At 42.2% G+C, this 24014-nt stretch overlaps 1 protein-coding gene across 2 annotated transcripts in view; it reads left to right on the forward strand.

Moving 5' to 3' along the window:
- LOC106603489 (delta-sarcoglycan) overlaps positions 1 to 24014 on the forward strand; it is a 111966-nt gene that overhangs the window by 75728 nt on the left and 12224 nt on the right. For both annotated transcript variants that reach the window (XM_014197253.2, XM_014197254.2), the window contains one exon: positions 15638 to 15710. In XM_014197253.2, coding sequence (XP_014052728.1) covers positions 15638 to 15710 — 73 coding nt within the window. The remainder of the gene's footprint in view (positions 1 to 15637; positions 15711 to 24014) is intronic.

Raw genomic sequence — 24014 nt, forward strand, 5'->3', positions numbered from 1 at the left:
AATGAGATTGGGGGCATGATCGGCCCTCCATTTCCTGTAGTCCACAATCATCTCCTTTGTCATGATCACATTGAGGGAGAGGTTGTCTCTGACCTCCTCCCTATAGGCTGTCTCATCGTTGTCGGTAATCAGACACTATTGTGTCATCAGCAAACTTAACTGTTCACCCATGAAGTCATGGGTGAACAGGGTGTACAGGAGGGGACTGAGCACGCACCCCTGAGGGGCCGCTGTGTTGAGGATCAGCGTGGCAGATGTGTTATTACCTACCCTGCTGTAATGCAATTCAAAGTTTACCTGTCTATTGTTGTTGTTACTCAACTGCTTCAAGTTCCACACTAGGTGGATAGTTTTTGTTGAGCAAGACGCCACTGTGGAGCGGAATAATGTCATGAATTGTTAGCTTGTCAGTTACAGCAAATGTCTTCACCTGTGTGAGTACAATTAAATCAAATCAAATGTATTTATATAGCCCTTCGTACATCAGCTGATATCGCAAAGTGCTGTACAGAAACCCAGCCTAAAACCCCAAACAGCAAGCAATGCATGTGAAAGAAGCACGGTGGCTAGGAAAAACTCCCTAGGAAAAACTCCCTAGAAAGGCCAAAAACCTAGGAAGAAACCTAGAGAGGAACCAGGCTATGAGGGGTGGCCAGTCCTCTTCTGGCTGTGCCGGGTGGATATTATAACAGAACATGGTCAAGATGTTAAAATTTTCATAAATGACCAGCATGGTCAAATAATAATAATCATAGTAGTTGTCGAAGGTGCAACAAGCATGTCCGGTGAACAGGTCAGGGTTCCATAGCCGCAGGCAGAACAGTTGAAACTGGAGCAGCAGCACGGCCAGGTGGACTGGGGACAGCAAGGAGTCATCATGCCAGGTAGTCCTGAGGCATGGTCCATGGGCTCAGGTCCTCCGAGAGAAAGAAAGAAAGAGAGAAAGAGAGAATTAGAGAGAGCATATTTAAATTCACACAGGACACTGGATAAGACAAGAGAAATACTCCAGATGTAACAGACTGACCCTAGCCCCCCGACACATAAACTACTGCAGCATAAATACTGGAGGCTGAGACAGGAGGGATCAGGAGACACTGTGGCCCCATCCGATGAAACAGGGCCAAACAGGCAGGATATAACCCCACCCACTTTGCCAAAGCACAGCCCCCACACCACTAGAGGGATGTCTCCAACCACCAACTTACCGTCCTAAGACAAGGCCGAGTATAGCCCACAAAGATCTCCGCCATGGCACAACCCAAGGGGGGGGGGCGCCAACCCAGACAGGAAGACCACGTCAGTGACTCAGCCCACTCAAGTGACGCAACCCTCCCATGGACGGCATGGAAGAACACCAGTACGCCAGTGACTCAGCCCCTGTAATAGGGTTAGAGGCAGAGAATCCCAGTGGAGAGAGGGGAACTGGCAAGGCAGAGACAGCAAGGGCGGTTCGTTGCTCCAGCCTTTCCGTTCACCTTCACACTCCTGGGCCAGACTATACTTAATCATAGGACCTACTGAAGAGATAATTCTTCAGTAAAGACTTAAAGGTTGAGACTGAGTCTGCGTCTCTCACATGGGTAGGCAGACCATTCCATAAAAATGGAGCTCTATAGGAGAAAGCCCTACCTCCAGCCATTTGCTTAGAAATTCTAGGGACAATTAGGAGGCCTGCGTCTTGTGACCGTAGCGTACGTGTAGGTATGTAGGGCAGGACCAAATCGGAAAGATAGGTAGGAGCAAGCCCATGTAATGCTTTGTAGGTTAGCAGTGAAACCTTGAAATCAGCCCTTGCCTTAACAGGAAGCCAGTGTAGGGAGGCTAGCACTGGAGTAATATGATCACATTTTTTGGTTCTAGTCAGGATTCTAGCAGCCGTATTTAGCACTAACTGAAGTTTATTTAGTGCTTTATCCAGGTAGCCGGAAAGTAGAGCATTGCAGTAGTCCAGCCTAGAAGTAACAAAAGCATGGATTAATTTTTCTGCGTCATTTTTGGACAGAAAGTTTCTGATTTTTGCAATGTTACGTAGATGGAAAAAAGCTGTCCTTGAAACAGTCTTGATATGTTCTTCAAAAGAGAGATCAGGGTCCAGAGTAACGCCGAGGTCCTTCACAGTTTTATTTGAGACGACTGTACAACCATCCAGATTAATTGTCAGATTCAACAGAAGATCTCTTTGTTTCTTGGGACCTAGAACTAGCATCTCTGTTTTGTCCGAGTTTAAAAGTAGAAAGTTTGCAGCCATCCACTTCTTTATGTCTGAAACACAGGCTTCTAGCGAGGGCAATTTTCATTGAAATGTACAGCTGTGTGTCGTCCACATAGCAATGAAATTTAACATTATGTTTTCGAATGACATCCCCAAGAGGTAAAATATATAGTGAAAACAATAGTGGTCCTAATTAGGGTAGTACTGAATAGTCACACAAACCATAAGTACAATAGCAGTTGTATACTGTACACAAGACCACACACTGTGCACTCTGGAGACCTTTAATCAAGATTTAGAGAACTGTGCCCAAATGGCATTGTGTGTTGTGTATACAGTCTCGTGAGCCAGCCCCGTACAGTACAGGAGCGCAACCAGCAGTCTACAGCGATCCTTTTTGTCTTCCCTAGGAAACCAAACCTAATCAATTACACAAGAAAAACCATGAGAGAAAGAAATGAATTAGCCGTGAATGAGAGGACACAATGGAGCACTCCTCTATGGTAATTAAAATATGCTTGGAACAGGGAATTCCAGATTTGTCAATGGAGCATGCTCAATCGAGTATTCTCATATTCCCTCCATCCCTCTGCACCCCCCTCTCTCTACTCATCATCACAACCGTAATTAGCAGGAATCCACATAATAATGACATTACCTGCTGCTGTTTTTTTTTTTATATATATAATTATAATTAAAAGGCTCATTTATTTGCCTCAATTATATCCCATTGGACTGCAGTGGAGGCTGATTCAAATTGAATTACACACTTAATAATCACAACAGCACTCTAATGATTGTAGGAGGAGCCCTGAAACAGATAGTATTAATAGATAGCCTGGTTTGGAGAAATGCTCATCAAGTTATTAGCACGGCACAGATGATAATGTGGCAAACCCAATTTTAGATGCTACAATGGGGGATGTCAATATGGATTGAGAGAAGCAACGTGCAGAAACTAGTGCCATCCGTCAGTGATGTGTCTGTTTCACAGTAACCACATCACCCAGTGAATGGTCGTTACGCCAGTCCAGATGTTTGATCAGACAGATGGGGAGACAATGCCAACTCCATAATATTTTTTACAATCCCTGGTCTGTAATATGACACCCGTGAGAGAAAATGGGAAATTAGTCTGTTAAGCGCAATGTTTAATTCATATCAGGTTTATGAGGAGAGCATGATACACATACAGATATGGCCATGTGGCCGAACAACATTGCCTTTATTTACATCCTGTCTACTGTATCTATCATGGTGGCCTTCAGACTTCCAGCTGTGATGTGTATTACAGTGTGTGGCTGCTGGAGAGCCACTTGACCTGACCTTAGTTTCCTCCTTCAGCCAGTCTCTAATTACTGTATAGGGCTAGGGTCACATCCACCCCTGGTGGGTGGTTACCTGGCAGTGGTGGTCCAGACTACTGATGATGGGGGCATGACCCTACAGCACATAGCCAGTGGCCTCATTACAGTGGACTGGTTGACCTGGTTTGTTAGGGGTCAGTCTCAGGACTTTGTCTTGCTCCTGGTGCTATATGTTGTAATTCCACTGCTACTGTGAACAATGACCAGTAGAGCACATGGGGTACAATGGTCTATAGCCTATGGCACTATGCTTCCTAGGGTTAGTTTAGTTTTCAGATGTCTGCTATAAAAAGAAAGAGTTAAGGAAATGCCCACTGCATTGCCATCAAAATTACAGCTGAGTCATTCCAAATTCATCCATTTCACTTCATTCTCTTCCTCATTTTATTCCCTTCCCTCCCTCTCTCTCCTTGTGTGTGGCTCCAGCTTGCAGTAATAAGATAATAAAGAGCAGCCAGGAGTAACTGTGTGACAAGTGTCATACATGAAATGAATATAGGGTGCAAGAGGGAGACTACATTTCACCGTCTGATCAGGTAGGAATGGGGAATGTGCTTTGCAGAGTGGCCATTGGATTTCTGTCAGGTGACCATGCTAAGTAGATGATAAAGAATCTATAAAAGCCAGTGAGTTATATCCACCTGCTTTACCTGAGCCTCTTCCTAGGGCTTGGTTTCACGGTCCACATAAATCTAGCCCGCCACTGGTCTGGTCACAAAGCTAGATTAGATTGTAACCATGGAGTCAGTACAGTCCTGGGGTTTTACAGAGCTGAGCACCCGGCAGAGCCATTTGCAAAATCATGGCAACAGTGTTTGCCTTTTAAGTCTTGTTTCTGTCACTGACACCCTAAGACCTGCATTACAGACGGATATTGTGTTTCTTTTCATCTTTAGGATATATAATTCCTGTCAAGGCTATGTGAGAGGGAGGATGCTCTAGGTGTATACCTTGTCTCCAATAGCAATATTATCCAACTGCATCCACCACTGATCCATAATAACTAATGGTATCTGTGAACATGGATGGCTTTGGTAACCGTCTAAAATGTAAGCCTGCAGCTGAGTATCTTTAAAGGTCCAATGCAGCTGTTTTTATCTCAATATCAAATTATTTCTGGGTAACAATCCACCGAAGGTCTGGTCAAGGACACACACACACACACACACACGCACACACACCAAACCACACACATACATCCACAGCCCACTACACACACACCCGCAAACCCTCTCGACACGTACAAACATACACTCAATAGTGTGAGCTTGTTTTTCCACACAGCACAGTTATGAGTTCCACAGCTCCATGTATGGCTCCATGTTGCTGGGGTGACAAATGGCCTGGTAGCAGAGGGCGATGCTATCGGCACCACACTGTTCTGTCATGCCGTTTCCTCTTCCTATACCAGGCGCCTGCTCCGGGTGTGAGTACTGCAGTTTGTACCTATAAACCGGACGACCAGATGATAGTAGAGTAGTAGAGTACAGTATAAGTACATAGAAAAATGGAAGGAGACATGCATAGTGAAAATACATGTAGATAACCTATGGGCCTACATTTACTTGCAATTGTGCATTCAAAGTAATCAGCCACAAACTAAATATGTTCTGGTGTATTAGACATACATTTCACACCATTTGCGGTAGTGTACTTAAAATACTTGACTTCTTGCTTTTACAAACTATGTCCCACTGTTTAATGTATACTCCTCAGTCCCTGTTGAGCCTTGTTATCGATGCAGTGTACCCTCTTCTCCTCCACACCCCTGCCACTAATGCACCCATCCCACTCCTCTCTGACCTACTGCAAGAGGAGGCTGATGCAAAATGCATTTCATTATAATCTGCAGTCTGCTGTACCACTGAGGATCCCTGGAGCACTCTTCAACTGTACATCACGTCCAAGAACCTCCTTCTCCCCAACACTCAAGTACACTTTTGTTCCAGGAGCAATAGCCACTTTCACTATAAAAGGTCCACCGGGTCTTTGGATACAAATGTATGCAATTCAGCTGCTAAATGGCACTGCACCCAAGGCAGATAGATAGTTCCAATTTTCCTGCATTCGGCCACCTGGAGTTTTCTCTTCCGGAGTACTGTGGCTGGAATCCTATTTATAGATGCTACAATGGCGCTTCCATTAATCGGAGACAAATAGCTGGTGTGTGTTGTTGTTCAGTAGCAGCCACCTCAGGGTAGTGTGAGGGAGACACTGTTTAGCTCCCAGAGTAATGTCCCGCTCATTAGAATGGTATACTTCATGTACTATTTGGTCTACATTACATATTACATTTTACACCGTATCTTAACACTTTGTCAATCAGCTTTTACGTTTTTTTCTGATACACTTTTATGCAATCCCTATTGATATGCATCTATGCAATCCCGATAGCTAAAGGCAATTTAAATATTGCTCGATCCTATGTTTAGATAAAGGTATTCTATCCTATAAGGAATGCCTTTGAACATTCTAGTGTAAATACAGCAGGACCTCCAGATATCAGCTCAGCAGCTGTGCTATACCAGTTAGATCCTGCAGATGTGGAAGACCCGCAGGCCATGTACTGTAATATGTGTGTGCAGCCGTAATGCGTACGGATACTGTACCAGTCAAAAGTTTGGACACACCTACTCATTCAAGGGGTTTCTTTATTTGACTATTTTCTACATTTTAGAATAATAGTGAAGACATTCAAACAAAGAAAGAACACATATGGAACCATGTAGTAACCAAAACCAAAAAGTGTAAAACAAATGTTAGATTCTTCAAAGTAGCCACCCTTTGCCTTGGTGACAGCTTTGATCACTCTTGGCATTCTCTCAACCAGCTTCATCTGGAATGCTTTTCCAACTGTATTGAAGGAGTTCCCACATATGCTGAGCATTTGTTGGCTGCTTTTCCTTCACTCTGCGGTCCAACTCATCCCAAACCATCTCAATTGGGTTGAGGTCGGGTGATTGTGGAGGCCAGGTCATCTGATGCAGCACTCCATCACTCTCCTTCTTGGTCAAATACAGAGCCTGGAGGTGTGTTTTGGGTCATTGTCCTGTTGAAAAACAAATGATAATCCCACTAAGCTCAAACCAGATGGGAGGGCTTATCGCTGCAGAATGCTGTGGTAGCCATGCTGGTTTAAGTGCACCTTGAATTCTAAATAAATCACAGACAGTGTCACCAGAAAAGCACCCCCACACCATCACACCTCCTCCTCCATGTTTCACAGTGGGAACCACACATACGGAGATCATCCGTTCACCTACTCAGCGTCTCACAACGACACGGCGGTTGGAACCAAAAATCTAAAATTTGGTCTAAAATTTGCTTGTGTTTCTTGGCCCAAGCAAGTCTCTTCTTACTATTGATGTCCTTTAGTAGTGGTTTCTGTCCTCTGAACTGTTGATGTTGAGATGTGTCTGTTACTCTGTGAAGTATTTATTTGGGCTGCAAATTCTGTGGCTGGTAAATCGAATGAAATTATCCTCTGCAGCAGAGTTACCTCTGGGTCTTCCTTTCCTGTGACGGTCCTCATGAGAGCTAGTTTCATCATAGCTCTTGATGGTTTTTGTGACTGCTCATTTGCAAAATTTTCCGCATTGACTGACCTTCATGTCTTGAAGTATTGATAGACTGTCATTTCTCTTTGCTTATTTGAGCTGTTCTTGCCATAATATGGACTTGGTATTTTACCAAATAGGGCTATCTTCTGTATACCACCCTTACCTTGTCACAACACAACTGATTGGCTCAAACGTATTAAGAAGAAAATCAATTCCACAAATTAACTTTGAACAAGGCCCACCTGTTAATTGAAATGCATTCCAATTGACTGGTTGAGAGAATGCCATGAATGTGGAAAGCTGTCATCAAGGCAAAGGGTGGCTACTTTGAAGAATTTCAAATATAAAATATATTTATTTGGTTATGTCACACCCTGATCTGTTTCACCTGTCTTTGTGATTGCTCCCCCCCCCAGGTGTTGCCCATCTTCTCCATTATCCCCTGTGTATTTATACCGGTGTTCTCTGTTTGTCTGTTGCCAGTTTGTCTTGTTTGTCAAGTCAACCAGCGTTTTTGTATCAGCTCCTGCTTTTTCCCAGTCTCTCTTTTCTCGTCCTCCTGGTTTTGACCCTTGCCTGTCCTGACCCTGGGCCCGCCCGCCTGACCACTCTGCCTGCCCCTGACCCTGAGCCTGCCTGCCGTCCTGTACCTTTGCCCCTGTTGCTGTTATAAAAAGTGTTACTTCGACACGGTCTACATCTGGGTCTTATCTTATCCTGATAGTTTAACACTTTACATATCTGTTATTTGATAGTTTTGATGTCTTCACCATTATTCTACAATGTAGAAAATAATACAAATAAAGAAGAACCCTTGAATTAGTAGGTGTTTCCAAACTTTTGACTGGTACTGTATGTCTGGATAAACAACATCACCTCTCACTGGGAGGCCTGGTCCACACCGACAGTGCTATATAGCCTATTTAGAAACAAGCCTCTGTCTTTGTCGTCCTTTGCCCATATACTCTTCTTCATCACCTCCCTCCATCCCACCACCAGTTGCTATAGTAGCTATTAAGTGAATGTTTATGAGGCCTCCAAACACTAGTGATATATCCTGCTGCATGCTTCATAAGGCGCTGATTGATCAGCAGGAGACTAGCGGACCAGGGGGGTTGGAGGAGATGTAATGGAAACACATTGACAAAATCATTTCAGGGGGGACAATAAAACAAAATGGCTTTATCGATATTTCACTCAATCTGTTTATGGATGTTTATGGCCAGTGCATTACAGGATGTCACCGGGAGTCGGCCCAGTCCGGTTCCCAATGGAGCATTTAGTGAGAGAGCAAGTGTGTGAGTGTCTGTCTGTGCAAACATTTGTGCGCATGTGTTATGTAACATCTGATTGTACTACAGTTGTTAAGAAAGGAGGGAAAATAACAGTCACTGTTCGATCATAGGCAGTACTGTCTCCTATGTTGAACCCCATTCTGTTACCAGCTATCCAAATATACAGTATTCTCTATATGGGGAATATTAACCTCTATGGGCTAGGTGGGACGCTTGCGTCCCACCTACTCAACAGCCAGTGTAATCCCGTGGCGCGTTATTCAAATACCTCAAATGCAAAAACTTCAATTTTTCAAACATATTACTATTTTACACCATTTTAAAGACAAGACTCTCGTTAATCTAACCACACTGTCCGATTTCAAAAAGGCTTTACAACGAAAGCAAAACATTAGATTATGTCAGCAGAGTACCCAGCCAGAAATAATCAGACACCCATTTTTCAAGCTAGCATATAATGTCACATAAACCCAAACCACAGCTAAATGCAGCACTAACCTTTGATGATCTTCATCAGATGACAACCCTAGGACATTATGTTATACAATACATGCATGTTTTGTTCAATCAAGTTCATATTTATATCAAAAACCAGCTTTTTACATTAGCATGTGACTAACATGTGACGAGCATTCCCACCGAACACTGCCGGTGAATTTACTAAATTACTCACGATAAACGTTCACAAAAAGCATAACAATTATTTTAAGAATTATAGATACAGAACTCCTCTATGCACTCGATATGTCCGATTTTAAAATAGCTTTTCGGTGAAAGCACATTTTGCAATATTCTCAGTAGATAGCCCGGCATCAGAGGGCTAGCTATTTAGACACCCAGCAAGTTTAGCACTCACCAAAGTCAGATTTACTGTTATTACCTTTGCTGTCTTCGTCAGAATGCACTCCCAGGACTTCTACTTCAATAACAAATGTTGGTTTGGTTCAAAATAATCCATTGTTATATCCAAATAGCGGCATTTTGTTCGTGCGTTCAAGACACTATCTGAAAGGGTAAATAAGGGTGACGAGCATGGCGCAATTCGTGACAAAAAATGTCTAAATATTCCATTACCGTACTTCGAAGCATGTCAACCGCTGTTTAAAATCAATTTTTATGCAATTTTTCTCATAAAAAAGCGATAATATTCCGACCGGGAATCTGCGTTTAGGTAAACAGACGAAAGAAAATAAAGCATGGGGTCGACTCGGGCACGCGCCTAAGCCCATAGTACTCTGATCGGCCACTTGCCAAACGCGATAAAGTGTTTCAGCCAGAGGCTGCCTCGATATCGTTCAGCTTTTTCCCGGGCTCTGAGAGCCTATGGGAGCCGTAGGAAGTGTCACGTTATAGCAAAGATCCTCAGTCTTCAATAAAAAGAGCCAAGATGAAACACAACTTGTCAGACAGGCCACTTCCTGCATGGAATCTTCTCAGGTTTTGGCCTGCCATATGAGTTCTGTTATACTCACAGACACCATTCAAACAGTTTTAGAAACTTTAGGGTGTTTTCTATCCAAAGCCAATAATTATATGCATATTCTAGTTACTGGGCAGGAGTAGTAACCAGATTATATCGGGTACGTTTTTTATCCGGCCGTGTCAATACTGCCCCCTAGCCCTAACAGGTTAACAAGGCTAATCTGAAAACAAGGCTCCCTAAATTCTATCAGCATATCGAATGCGCGACCTGGGCTGGCAAAATTCCGCAGCGCAAACAATGCCCTGACTTGCCCTCCTTTCTGCAAATCTGACCATGACTCCATTTTGTTGCTCCCAGAATATAGACAGAAACTAAAACAGGAAACGTCCATGCTCAGGTCTGTTCAATGCTGGTCCGACCAATCTGATTCCACACTTCAAGATTGCTTCAATCACGTGGACTGGGATATGTTCCAGATAGCCTCAGACAACAACGTTGATGTATACTCTGATTCGGTGAGCGAGTTTATTAGCAAGTGCATCGGTGATGTTGTACCCACGGTGACTATTAAAACCTTCCCCAACCAGAAACCGTGGATTGATGGCAGCATTCACGCAAAACTGAAAGCGCAAACCACTGCTTTTAATCATGGCAAGGCAACCGGAAACATGACCGAATACAAACAGTGTAGCAATTCACTCCGCAAGGAAATCAAACAAGCTATGCATCAGTACAGAGACAAAGTAGAGTCACAATTCAACGGCTCAGACACGAGACGCATGTGGCAGGGTCTACAGTCAAACACGGATTACAAAAAGAAAACCAGCCTCGTCGCAGACACCGATGTCATGCTCCCAGACAGACTAAACAACTTTTGCTCATTTTGAGGACAATACAGTGCCGCTGACATGGCCCATTACCAAAACCTGTGGGCTCTTCTTCACCACAGCCAACATGAGTAAAACATTTAAACGTGTTCACCCTTGCAAGGCTGCCGGCCCAGACAGCATCCCTAGCCGCATCCTCAGAGCATGCGCAAACCAGCTGGCTGGTGTGTTTACGGACATATTCAATCAATCCCTATTCCAGTCTGCTGTTCCCACATGTTTCAAGAGGGCCACCATTGTTCCTGTTCCCAAGAAAGCTAAGGTAACTGAGCGAAACGACTAACGCACCATAGCACTCACTTCCGTCATCATGAAGTGCTTTGAGAGACTATTCAAGGATCATATCACCTCCACCCTACCTGACACCCTAGACCCAGTCCAATTTGCTTACCGCCCCAATAGGTCCACAGACGACGCATTCGCAATCACACTGCACACTGCCCTAACCCCTCTGGACAAGATGAATAACTATGTAAAAATGCTGTTCATCGATTAGAGCTCAGCATTTAACACCATAGTGTTTCAGGAAACAGCAGAGGGAGCACCTCCCTGTCCACATTGACGGGACAGTAATGGAGAAGGTGGAAAGTTTTAAATTCCTCGGCGTACACATCACGGACAAACTGAAATGGTCCACCCACACAGACAGCGTGGCGAAAAGGCGCAACAGCGCCTCTTCAACCTCAGGAGGCTGAAGAAATTTGGCTTGTCACCAAAAACACTCACAAACGTTTACAGATGCACAATTGAGAGCATCCTGTCGGACTGTATCACCGCCTGGTACGGCAACTGCTCCGCCCACAACCGTAAGGCTCTCCAGAGGGTAGTGAGGTCTGCACAACGCATCACCGGGGGCAAACTACCTGACCTTCAGTACACCTACACCACCCGATGTCACAGGAAGGCCAAAAAGATCATCAAAGAAACAACCACCCGAGCCACTGCCTGTTGACTCTGCTATCATCCAGAAGGCGAGGTCAGTACAGGTGCATCAAAGCTGGGACCGAGAGACTGAAAAACAGCTTCTATCTCAAGGCCATCAGACTGTTAAACAGCCATCACTAACATTGAGTGGCTGCTGCCAACATACTGACTCAAATCTCTAGCCATTTTAATAATAGAAAAGTGGAGGTAATAAATGTATCACTAGTCACTTCAAACAATGCCACTTTATATAATGTTTACATTCCCTACATTACACATCTCATATGTATATACTGTACTCTATACCATCTACTGCATCTTGCCTATGCCGTTCGGCCATCGCTCATCCATATATTTATATGTACATATTCTTATTCATTCCTTTACACTTGTGTGTATAAGGTAGTTGTTGTGAAATTGTTAGATTACTTGTTAGATATTACTGCATGGTCGGAACTAGAAGCACAAGCACTTTGCTACACTCGCATTAACATCTGTTAACCATGTGTATGTGACCATTAAAATTTGATTTGATTTGATTTTAAAGTATAAATAATTTCAAATTCCTTATATTAAGCAAACCAGACGGCATCATTTTCTTGTTTTTTTAATTTACGTATAGCCAGGGGCATGCTCCAACACTCAGACGTCATTCACAAACAAAGCATGTGTTTAGTGAGTCTGCCAGATCAGGGGCAGTAGGGAAGACCAGGGATGTTTTCTTGATAATTGTGTGAATTTGGCAATTTTTCTGTCCTGCTAAGCATTCAAAATGTAACGAGTACTTTTGGGTGTAAGGGAAATGTGTGGAGTAAAACGTACATAATTCTCTTTTGGAATGTAGTGAAGTAAAAGTAAAAGTAATCTTAAATATAAATAGTAAAGTAGAGTACAGATATCCCTAAAAACTACTTAAGTAGTACTTACAAGTATTTTTACATAAGTAAATTACACCACTGGCTGCAGATAGCCTAGTGGTTAGAGCATTGGGCCAGTAACTAAAAGGTCACTGGTTCAAATACCTGAGCTGATAAGGTGAAAATCTGTTGATGTGTCCTTGAGTAAAGCACTTAACCCTAATTTGCTCCAGGGGTGTTGTACTGCTATGGCTGACCCAGAAAACAACACATTTCACTGCACCTATCTAGTTTACATGACAACAAAAACATCACATGAATGGTCTGATGGAATACTGGCTCCTGTTTAGTGTCTCTTAATGGACCCTCATCCCTGTGGGAGTTCAAACAAAGTGCATCTGACAATATTCAATAACAATTTATACTGTATTCCATGTGGCCTGCGTTATTTCCATATTGACTCCATTAATAATACTTTTCATATTCATCTGTTTCATGCAACTGTCATTGCATTAGCCTGTCTGCTGTTTCAATGTTTGCTTCCTTACAAAAACATTTTTATCAAATAATGTTTCTATTATTACCTTTTTGACAAATACATTTGTCACAGAGTGGTGAATAATAACCCTGACCTAAACCCCCTAAAAGGGGAAGCCAGACAAACAGAAAATGCAAAAACAAAAAAACATAGCTTGAAGAAACCTTCTGAGTCATTTTACAACACAGAAGTCCAGTGACACAGTCTTATAGCCATTCCCTTCATCCCTGCTGAAGAGGTGTGACTCCTAGCAGCAGAGCTGTCAGAGTAAAACAACGGAGTAAACTTTCCCCACTGAGCACAGCTCTTCAAACCCAATGCAGAACAAACCCCCTGCCAAGCCTACTGCACATATGCCCAAGAGGCCTTTGGGATACATACAGGAAGACCAAAGCTGCTGTGCTGTTGCCATTACATTTACATCAGGAGAACAGAAGCGCTTCCACCTGGAATAGACCATCAAGTTATCTACAGTGCATTCGGAAAATAATTCAGACCCCCACGGGGGGCCAGTACAAAAAAATGCATGAAATGTATGCATTCGCTACTGTAAGTCGCTCTGGATAAGAGCGTCTGCTAAATGACTAAATTGTAAATTGTATTGTAAATTCTAAAATTGGATCACATTTTTTTCCACATCAATCTACACACAATGCCCCATAATGACAAAGCATTTTTTTTTTACTGAAATATAGCATTTACATAAGTATTCAGACCCTTTACCTTGTTGAAGAAACTTTGACAGCGATTACAACCTCGAGTCTTCTTGGGTATGACACTACAAGCGTGGCACACCTGTATTTGGGAAGTTTTCCCCATTCTTCTCTGCACATCCTCTCAAGCTCTGTCAGGTTGGATGGGGAGCATCCCTGCACAGCTATTGAGATGCTCGATTGGGTTCAAGTCCGGGCTCTGGCTGGGCCACTGAAGGACATTGAGAGACTTGTCCCCAAGCCACTCCTGCGTTGTCTTTGCTTTGTGCACAGGGTCATTGTCCTGCTGGAAGGTGAAACTTTGCCCCAGTCTGAGGTCCTGAGCACTCTGGAGCAGGTTTTCATGAAGGATCTCTCTGAAGTTTGTTCCGTTCATCTTTCCCTCGATCCTGACTAGCCTCCCATTCCCTGCCGCTGAAAAACATCCCCACAGCATGATGCCGCCACCACCATGCTTCACCGTAGGGATGGTGCCAGGTTTCCTCCAGACGTGACGCTTGGCATTCAGACCAAAGAGTTCAATCTTGGTTTCTTCAGACCAGAGGATCTTGTTTCTCATGGTCTGTGTACATTAGTTGCCTTTTGGAAAACTCGAAGCGGTCTGTTATGTGCCCTTTACTGAAGAGTGGCTTCCATCTGGATACTCTACCATAAAGGCCTGATTGGTGGAGTGCTGCAGAGATGGTTGTCCTTCTGAAAGGTTCTCCCATCTCAACAGAGGAACTCTGAGTGACCGTCGGGTTTTTGGTCACCTCCCTGACCAAGGCCCTTCTCCCCAGATTGCTCAGGGGGCCAGCTCTAGGAAGAGTCTTTGTGGTTCCAAACTTCTTTCATTTAAGAATGATGGAGGCCTCTGTGTCCTTGTGGACCTTCAATGCTGCAGAAATGTTTTGGTACCCTTCCCTAGACCCTTCCCTTCCCCAATTCCTTTGACCTCATGACTTGGTTTTTGCTCTGACATGCACTCTCAACTGTGGGACCTTATATGGACAGCTCTGTGCCTTTCCAAATCATGTCCAATCAATTTAATTTACCACAGATGGACTCCAATCAAGTTGTAGAAACATTTCAAGGATGATCAATGAAAACAAGATACACCTGAGCTCAATTTTGAGTCTCATAGCAAAGGGTCTGAATACTTCTGTAAATACGGTATTCAAAAATATAGTTCTTATACATTTTCAAACATTTCTAAAAACCTGTTTTCGCTTTGTCATTATGGGGTATTGTGTGTCTATTGATGAGGAAAACATGTAACTTAATCAATTTTAGAATAAGGCTGTAACATAACAAAATGTGGAAAAATTCAAGGGGTCTGAATACTTTCCGAATGTCCCACATAGCTGAGGGAGTACTTCTCTTTGCATATTTTCCTTTGCTGCTTTCCAAGCGAAAAGCTGAAGGCTGTAATTCAAGCAAATCCTTAAAGGAATAACGTCCCTGTAAATATTCAAGTACCCAACCATCACCCTGTCGCTGTTATTGAAAATGCTCCCCTTATTTGTTTTTGAATAGGATAACTTTTTTACCGCTAAACTTTTAGAGGTGTTTTGTAGTCCCTGCCGTGCCACAAAGTGCTTTGAAACACATTTAGTTGAGGCCATCGATCCACTAGCAGCACCCCAACGTAAAGGTTATTCAATAGCATAGGGTGGGACTACAGTAGCTCAGAGCCTAAATTAACTCTGTGGCATAGGTGAGACCTTGTGGGACGTGGCGGCCATGGCGGCCCATATAGATCTGTAGCTTTAGAGATTATGTCCATTGATTTGGCATCACAGTGTGGTATTGAGCGACGGGCCGACGGCTGGCAGAGGGGGGAGGTCTCCTGGCTAATGTTGTAGTTCTGTGATTACAGGTGCCGAGGGAGCCGTATTCACCAACTCTGTGGAGACGCCACACGTCAGGGCCGAGCCCTTCAAAGAGCTACGGTAAGATAAGTTTCTCTTTGAATCCACCCTGATCCATAAAAGTATATATTAACTTTCCCCTTTTCTATGCATTCATAATTAAAGAAAATAAAATAAAAAATAAAAAGATATATGGGGAGGGTGTGATTGGATTATTTCCTTTTAAATGATTCACTAACCCTATGCATACTGCCACTGACAACCATTAATATATATTCCAGCCAGATAAGTGGTGTTTTAAAGATTTCTGTAGATGTTCTGCTGACAGGGCCTATACCTCAGGTGTGTGTTCTGTCATCAGACTAAGGTTATTTGCTTGTGCTAAGGCACAGCATCAAAATCTTCCTTTTGGTTCAGTTTTCCTTCTTAATGGGGTAGAGAATGATATGTGAGTCCCCACCTATATGCTAGCATACAGTATTAACATACCTTTTTTGTAGTCAACTAAAATCACAAAATCGATTTAATAGTTTAGAAACAGCAGATAGGCTCCACTCACAGGTAGATAGATACATTTTACCCTTGTAGCAAATAATACAGTGTAACATTACTTTGGGGGACTCACGAGTGGTGCAGCGGTCTAAGGCACTGCATCTCAGTGCTAGAGGCATCACTGCAGACCCTTGTTCGATTCCAGGCTGTATCACAACCGGCCGTGTTTGGAATTCCCATAGGGCGGCGCACAATTGGCCCAACTTCGTCCGGGTTAGGGTTTGGCCGGGGTAGGCCATCATTGTACATTTACATTTACATTTTAGTAATTTAGCAGACGCTCTTATCCAGAGTGAGTGCATACATTTTTTGTTTTTTCCATACTTGTTGTATGTAAATATGAATATTGTAAATATTAATTTGTTCTTAGCTGACTTGCCTAGTTAAATAAAGGATAATTAAATACAAAAATTAGCTTTGGAACAGGCCTACATGATTGGACTTTCTTCCAATGCCCTGTAGCTTGGAAAGACTCGACTCTGTGAAGCAATTTACACTCCTCGAGCAATTAGCGCTTCAACCCGTCCAGTTGAGTGTTGATGAAGAACCATTTGGTTGCGTTGTTTTGTGGTCTCCGACATGTACAGATCAATGGCTGTATCTTTGGCAGTGGATGAGTCCCCTCTCCATCCAGATCAATGCCCGGATGCTCATCAAAATGTAATTAAAGGAGCTTCTCATTAACTAAAACAAACATATGAAGTACAATGCCAATATCAGAGGCAAGAGACGTAGAGAAGGGAGAGAGGGAGAGGGGAAAAGAGAAGTAGAGTGTGGGTGATGGCTGACAAGTGGTGGATTAGACATGGCAGGGAAGACAGATTTGTAGTGAGAGGGATAATGAGCAGTTAGTGCCACTTGGAGCGTTAGCCTCCACCGACACACTACCTCCTGGTGACTATACTACCACACCACCACCCAAAACATATATGGACAGACACACACAAACACACTCTTCACCTTCCACCTTACCACCTACAACATGGGTGTCAAACATATAGCACAATGTTTGGGGGTCCAATCCGGCCTGTGGGCGTTTTGAGATTATCATTTGGGTGGGGGTGAAATGAATTAAATATACTTTAAAATGACTAAACCCAAATTTAAACTGTGTAGAAATGATAATGGACCTACATTTATACAGTTTTGTCCAGCTCACAATCACAGAAATGAAAACTAGACAGTCAGGGAGTATCAAAAATTCCCAAAACAATAGATAGAGGACTCGTTGCAGACCGAATGGGGCCCCCGGGGCAAAATGTATTTGACACCCCTGCCCTAAAATGATGTTTGTGAAGCCACAGACACAGCACCTCTCTCCTTCCCCCTGGCCCTAACAGAGTGCGAGGAGAGAAGGATACAGTGGGCCCACCCTTGTTGACAGTTGACACTGGTTATCATCCCTGCCTCCACATACACCAAACATTCTGACACCCATCAATCAAAATGAACACTCTGTATGAACACGCAGTTCATAGCATCACCATGCTACTGTAGCAGGCCATGCATCATCCTTTACTTTCAGAACAGAGGAGGCCCATTCAGTGGAACTTAGAACGGTACAGCTTCTTTGTGTAAGTGAACCGTGACTCATCAATCATTTACAGAGCTTTAGACATGATCATTTAACCTTTTACTGCAGTGGGCTAAATCAGGGTCAGAGAGGGACTCTTGGTAGTCTTAATAAAATCTACTTTGAAACAAACATATACAACTAACAAACATGGTTATAGGCTTACAAAAAAGAAGACACCTGTACCATGTCAGAATTTTAAAAAAAATCGAAATATTACACTTTATATACATCACAGAAGACATTTAACATATAACATATAACAAAATTGTTTGACATAGAAACACAGGATTTTTGGCAGGATTTTTTAGGAAAAGGAGAGATCACTTTGAGTGATGCTCCGGAGCTCAGCATACCATTCCCAGTGTAATTGTTGGTTGGAGGCTAGGGCTTTTTCTTCTATTTATGCGCACTTTTGTAACAAGTGGCCAATTGAAAATGAGATATGGCCCAAATTGGAAAGAGGGGTGAGCACAGTGGAGCATGAGTAAAATCTAATCTTAACATAATGTGTTGGAATCCTTGGCAGGCATCAATTCAGGATCCCATCATGTTCTATTTTGAGAGTCATATTCTCCTACTTAGAACAATAGCCGGCATCATATCTCTTCGGTTGATGATCATGTGTCATCCACATTACATGTCTTTCTATTGAATACATTTCTCACTTGTGGCAGCAGAAAGGAGGACAGGAATATTTGACAGATGTCCTGACCCGTTCTCTACACAGATAAAGACAAAACAATATGATGCCTAGCTTGAGAGCAAAAAAACATTACAATAACTCCTTGAACATGGAATGTGTTCTCAAGAACAAATGTGACATAAACCCATAAAAGGCTTCCTTTGAAAATGGAGCCACTATTTTATCTGGCTTTATTTTTCGACCGTGTCGTGACTTGACTTTAACATTAACATTGACTGTTATTTATCGAATTAACTAAATATGTCTAATAATTACCTACTAAATTAATCATGTAACAATTAACTCATTAGGATCTGGGGCACATGGAGAGCAGTTCTTTAACTTCTATGGGCTAGGTGGGACGCTGCGGGACACAGCCAGTGAAATATCAGGGCGGAAAATTCCAAAACAACAAAATGTCATAATTCAACTTTCCCAAACATACAACTATTTTACACCATTTTAAAGATAAACTTCTCGTTAATCTAACCACATTGTCCGATTTCAAAAAGGCTTTACAGCGAAAGCAAAACATTAGATTATGTTAGGAAAGTACATAGACAAAAATAATCACACAGCCATTTTCCAAGCAGGGACATGTGTCAATAAAACCCAAAACACAGCTAAATGAAGCACTAACCTTTGACGATCTTCATCAGATGACACTCCTAGGACATTATGTTACACAATACATGTATGTTTTGTTCGATAAAGTTCATATTTATATCCAAAAACAGCATTTTACATTGGCGCGTGATGTTCAGAAAATGTATTCCCACCAAAACGTTCGGTGAATGTGCACATCAATTTACAAAAATACTCATCATAAACGTTGACAAAATAAATAACAATTATTTTAAGAATTATAGATAGACTACCCCTGGATGCAACCGCTGTGTCAGATTTTAAAATAGCTTTACGGAGAAAGCACATTTTTCAATATTCTAAGTACATAGCTCAGCCATCACGGCGAGCTATTCAGACACCCGCCAAGTTCGGGGAAACCTAAACTCAGAATTAGTATTAGAAAAATTCTCTTACCTTTGCTGATCTTCGTCAGAATGCACTCCCAGGACTGCTACTTCCACAAGAAATGTTGTTTTTGTTCGAAATAATCCATATTTATGTACAAATACCTCCGTTTTGTTCGTGCGTACAGATCACTTATCCAAAGGCATAACGCGCGAGCGCGGAACGAGAGACGAAAAGTAAAAATGTTCCATTACCGTACTTAGAAGCATGTCAAATGCTGTTTAAAATCAATCTTTTTTCAATTTTTAACGTAAAATTGCGATAATATTCCAACTGGAAAATAGCATTTCATTCAAGAAGAAAAAGAAGGAGGGGCGCGCTCGCGGGACCGAGCATATCCAATCCCTTTGTTGCCAGGCAGTCCACTCAGTAACTGAGCTCCTATTATCTGCCCAGTGACAGCAAAATGCTCAAACCACTTTCTGAAGGCTTTAGACAGCCAATGGAAGCCTTAGGAAGTGCAACGTCCCCCACAGACACTGTAGTTTCGATAGAGAATCAAAAGAAGAACTACAATTCTCAGACTTTCCACTTCCTGCTTGGACTTTTCTCAGGTTTTTGCCTGCCATATGAGTTCTGTTATACTCACAGACACCATTCAAACAGTTTTAGGAACTTCAGAGTGTTTTCTATCCAAATCTACTAACAATATGCATATTCTAGTTTCTGGGCCAGAGTAGTAACCTGTTTAAATTGGGTACGTTTTTCATCCGGCCGTGAAAATACTGCCCCCTAGCCCAGACAGGTTAAAGAGTTACCATGTCTAGAATCAAACTCTAAAAGATCTTTACCTATCACACCTATAAACAGTCAACTTATTAATCAAAACCTCGTATCATATCACCATTCTGAACAGTCGTAACCTCCTTGCATCTAACCAGAGCCTTACTTATGATTCAGTACCACACGAATTGGTTTAATTATTTATTTACTAGCTAATTAACCTGTTAGGGCTAGGGGGCAGTATTGACACGGCTGGATAAAAAACATACCCGATTTAATCTGGTTACCACTCCTACCCAGTAACTAGAATATGCATATACTTATTACATATGGATAGAAAACACCCTAAAGTTTCTAAAACTGTTTGAATGGTGTCTGTGAGTATAACAGAACTCAAATGGCAGGTCAAAACCTGAGAGATTCCTTTACAGGAAGTGGCCTGTCTGACCATTTCTTGAACTTCTTTTCCATCTCTATCATTTACTAAGGATCTCTGCTCTAACGTGACACTTCCCACGTCGTCCATAGGCGCTCAGAGCCCGGGAAAAAACAGAATGTCGTCATTCCAGCCCCAGGCTGAAACACATTATCGCCTTTCTCAAGTGGCCGATCAAGGGACACTGGGCTTAGGCGCGTGACCCGACCGCCCCCGCCTTTGGGATTTTTTCCTCTGTTTGCCGAAAAGGAGATTCCCTGTCGGAATATTATCGCTTTTCTACGAGAAAAATGTCGTAAAAATTGATTTTAAACAGCGGTTGACATGCTTCGAAGTACGGTAATGGAATATTTAGAATTTTATTGTCACGAATTGCGCCATGCGCGCGACACTTCTTTACTATTTCGGATAGTGTCTGGAACGCATACGAACAAAACGCCGCTATTCGGATATAACGATGGATTATTTTGGACCAAACCAACATTTGTTATTGAAGTAGCAGTCCTGGGTGTGCATTCTGACGAAGACAACAAAAGGTAATCAAACTTTTATAATAGTAAATATGATTATGGTGAGTGCTAAACTTGCCGGGTGTCTAAATAGCGAGCCCGTGATGCCTGGGCTATGTACTTAGAATATTGCAAAATGTGCTTTCACCAAAAAGCTATTTTAAAATCGGACATATCGAGTGCATAGAGGAGGTCTGTATCTATAATTCTTAAAATAATTGTTATGCTTTTTGTGAACGTTTATCGTGAGTAATTTAGTAAAATGTTAGCGAATTCCCCGGAAGTTTGCGGGGGGTATGCTAGTTCTGAACGTCACATGCTAATGTAAAAAGCTGGTTTTTGATATAAATATGAACTTGATTGAACAAAACATGCATGTATTGTATAACATAATGTCCTAGGATTGTCATCTGATGAAGATCAAAGGTTAGTGCTGCATTTAGCTGTGGTTTGGGTTTATGTGACATATGCTAGCTTGAAAAATGGGTGTCTGATTATTTCTGGCTGGGTACTCTGCTGACATAATCTAATGTTATGCTTTCGTTGTAAAGCCTTTTTGAAATCGGACAGTGTGGTTAGATTAACGAGAGTCTTGTCTTTAAATAGCTGTAAAATAGTCATATGTTTGAGAAATTGAAGTAATAGGATTTTTAACGTTTTGAAAATCGCGCCACAGGCTGCCAGTGGCTGTTACGTAGGTATCGATGATATCGATGATTATATATATATGATTATATTATCGATGATTCCCCAGTGGGGTGGTGAGAGTAGAGTAACAGGATGGTCCTACTTAAATTTGCTTTTGATGATACTTTACATAGGACAGCTAATCAGCCGTACCAGAGATTGGAGGTGATGTTATCATCTCCACCTCATGTTGAGATTCAAAGTTCAAACCATTTTAAACGTGTAGCAGCCGCTTCATGCATTTTCTGGTTCCTTCTGCTTTTTTCTTAACTCATTATTTATACCTTTTGCTCGAAAGGGGCAGTTCCGGCAGGCTGGCACACTCCCTGACCTCACTCCAGGGCAGTGACTACTCACTGTGCCAAGTTATGGAAAACAGTTATCTCTTACAACTTCTCAAATCACCACTTTCATCATGTTCCATATTACATGCACAACCCTTAGTATGGAAACTTTATCCGTGTAGTGGGTATACTTTCCAAGTCACAGTATGATTGGGTCTGATTGAAGTTATTCATTGCAAACCTGATCTGACCTATTTGGATTCTCGTGGACAGTCATGACAACCGTCAAAACTGTTTTACCTTTGAGCAGAGTTTTGGAGGTGATTTGTAATCATTAAAACAAATTCTGTGTCTGTCGTTCGGCTGAGGAAGTAGGCCCTGGTGGAAATGCAATAGGTTTAGCACTCCCATCCACACTGCAATAAGACCCGGACATGTCAAACAGAACCCCATTTCAAAGTGTATATTTGTCGAAGTAATTGGGCGAACATAGTGTGCCGTCGCCGATGTTCAGGTTATTTCAGAAAGCCACAATCAAACTAATCACTGGAGATAATAAACTCTACTGTTATCCAACCAATTAGCTCTATGATCACTTGTCCGGTTAAAGTAGGATCCATTTCATTTCTCACAGTTGACCACTGTATACAGATAATACTGTATGTATCAGATCATAATTAGCCATGATTAGGAGACATTGTGAAGGACACAAAAGGGAAAACACACCGCAAAAATATGGCGTACATTTACATTGTAATCCCATGCAATTTCTTACAAGTGGAAAACCATATCATTTACACAATGGCATATTTGAACTCTGGTGATATGAACGAGGACGAATGAAAAGTAATTCACCTTTGATCTTTGATCTCAGCTGGAAATGTTGATGGTGGTGCATGCCACCAGAGGAAGGGAGGGAACAGAGAGAGAGAGAGAGAGAGGGAAGGGAGGGAGGCACTCTCTCTTTTGTTTTAAAGCATCCATCCCCCTGGTGGCATCTCATATTCTCAATGGATGCAAATGACCTCTTATCTTCCTGTTTTATGGGTGATGCTCAGCGGGGGGAGGGGGACTCTCTGTGATACTGAGTCGACACCAAGGATGCTGTTGCTGTAACGTTATGTCTTATAATCGGTTTATTTCCCCTCCAGCAGCATCTGAGACGCACAGCCCAACCCTGAATACAGATAGATAGCCAGGCTGAGGCTCACAATCACATGCTTTTCAAAGAGGAAGAGCACGTTGGGCTAAGATTAATGGGAATGATTGTTTGGATTTTCAAACCAATAAATACTTTTTAAATTCCTTTATTGTGAATCTAATCAATGATTGTATAGTTGTTGTTTGACTCTTTTCTGATCACAACATGACAACAACACATGACATGATGACAATGTTTTGTCCTTCATCTTTACAGTAGAGATAGTCAGCTGTTTCTCATCCTCCTACACTGATGTCGAACTCCAAATAAAGTTTTGTCCTGTTGTGTTGATCACCTCTGAGAGGACATGGTGTACCATCACAGCATTATTCTGCTCATTTATGTTTTAGCAGACACACTTAGCGCTATGTTTACTCTCTAAGAGTGGACATTATGTCCAAAGCATTATGTCCACATGCACGCTCCCTGGTTGGTCAATATTTCCAATTACATACTGAGATAGTGACCATCTCCTTGATTTTTAATAAAATAAGTATACATGCTGTAGAGTCCTATACCCCACTCTGGATATGTAGCCTATGTTGAATTTTCTGGATATGTAGCCTATTTTGAATTTCTGCCTAGATTCAGATTGCTTGAATATTATAAGCATTTGATGATTTCCCAGTGTTGACAACATTGCACACCCGTCAAATAAAATAAAATAAAATTGTATTGGTCACATACACATGGTTAGCAGGTG

The sequence above is a fragment of the Salmo salar genome, chromosome ssa04 (genome assembly GCF_905237065.1).
Source record: "Salmo salar chromosome ssa04, Ssal_v3.1, whole genome shotgun sequence".
NCBI classification, from domain to species: domain Eukaryota; kingdom Metazoa; phylum Chordata; class Actinopteri; order Salmoniformes; family Salmonidae; genus Salmo; species Salmo salar.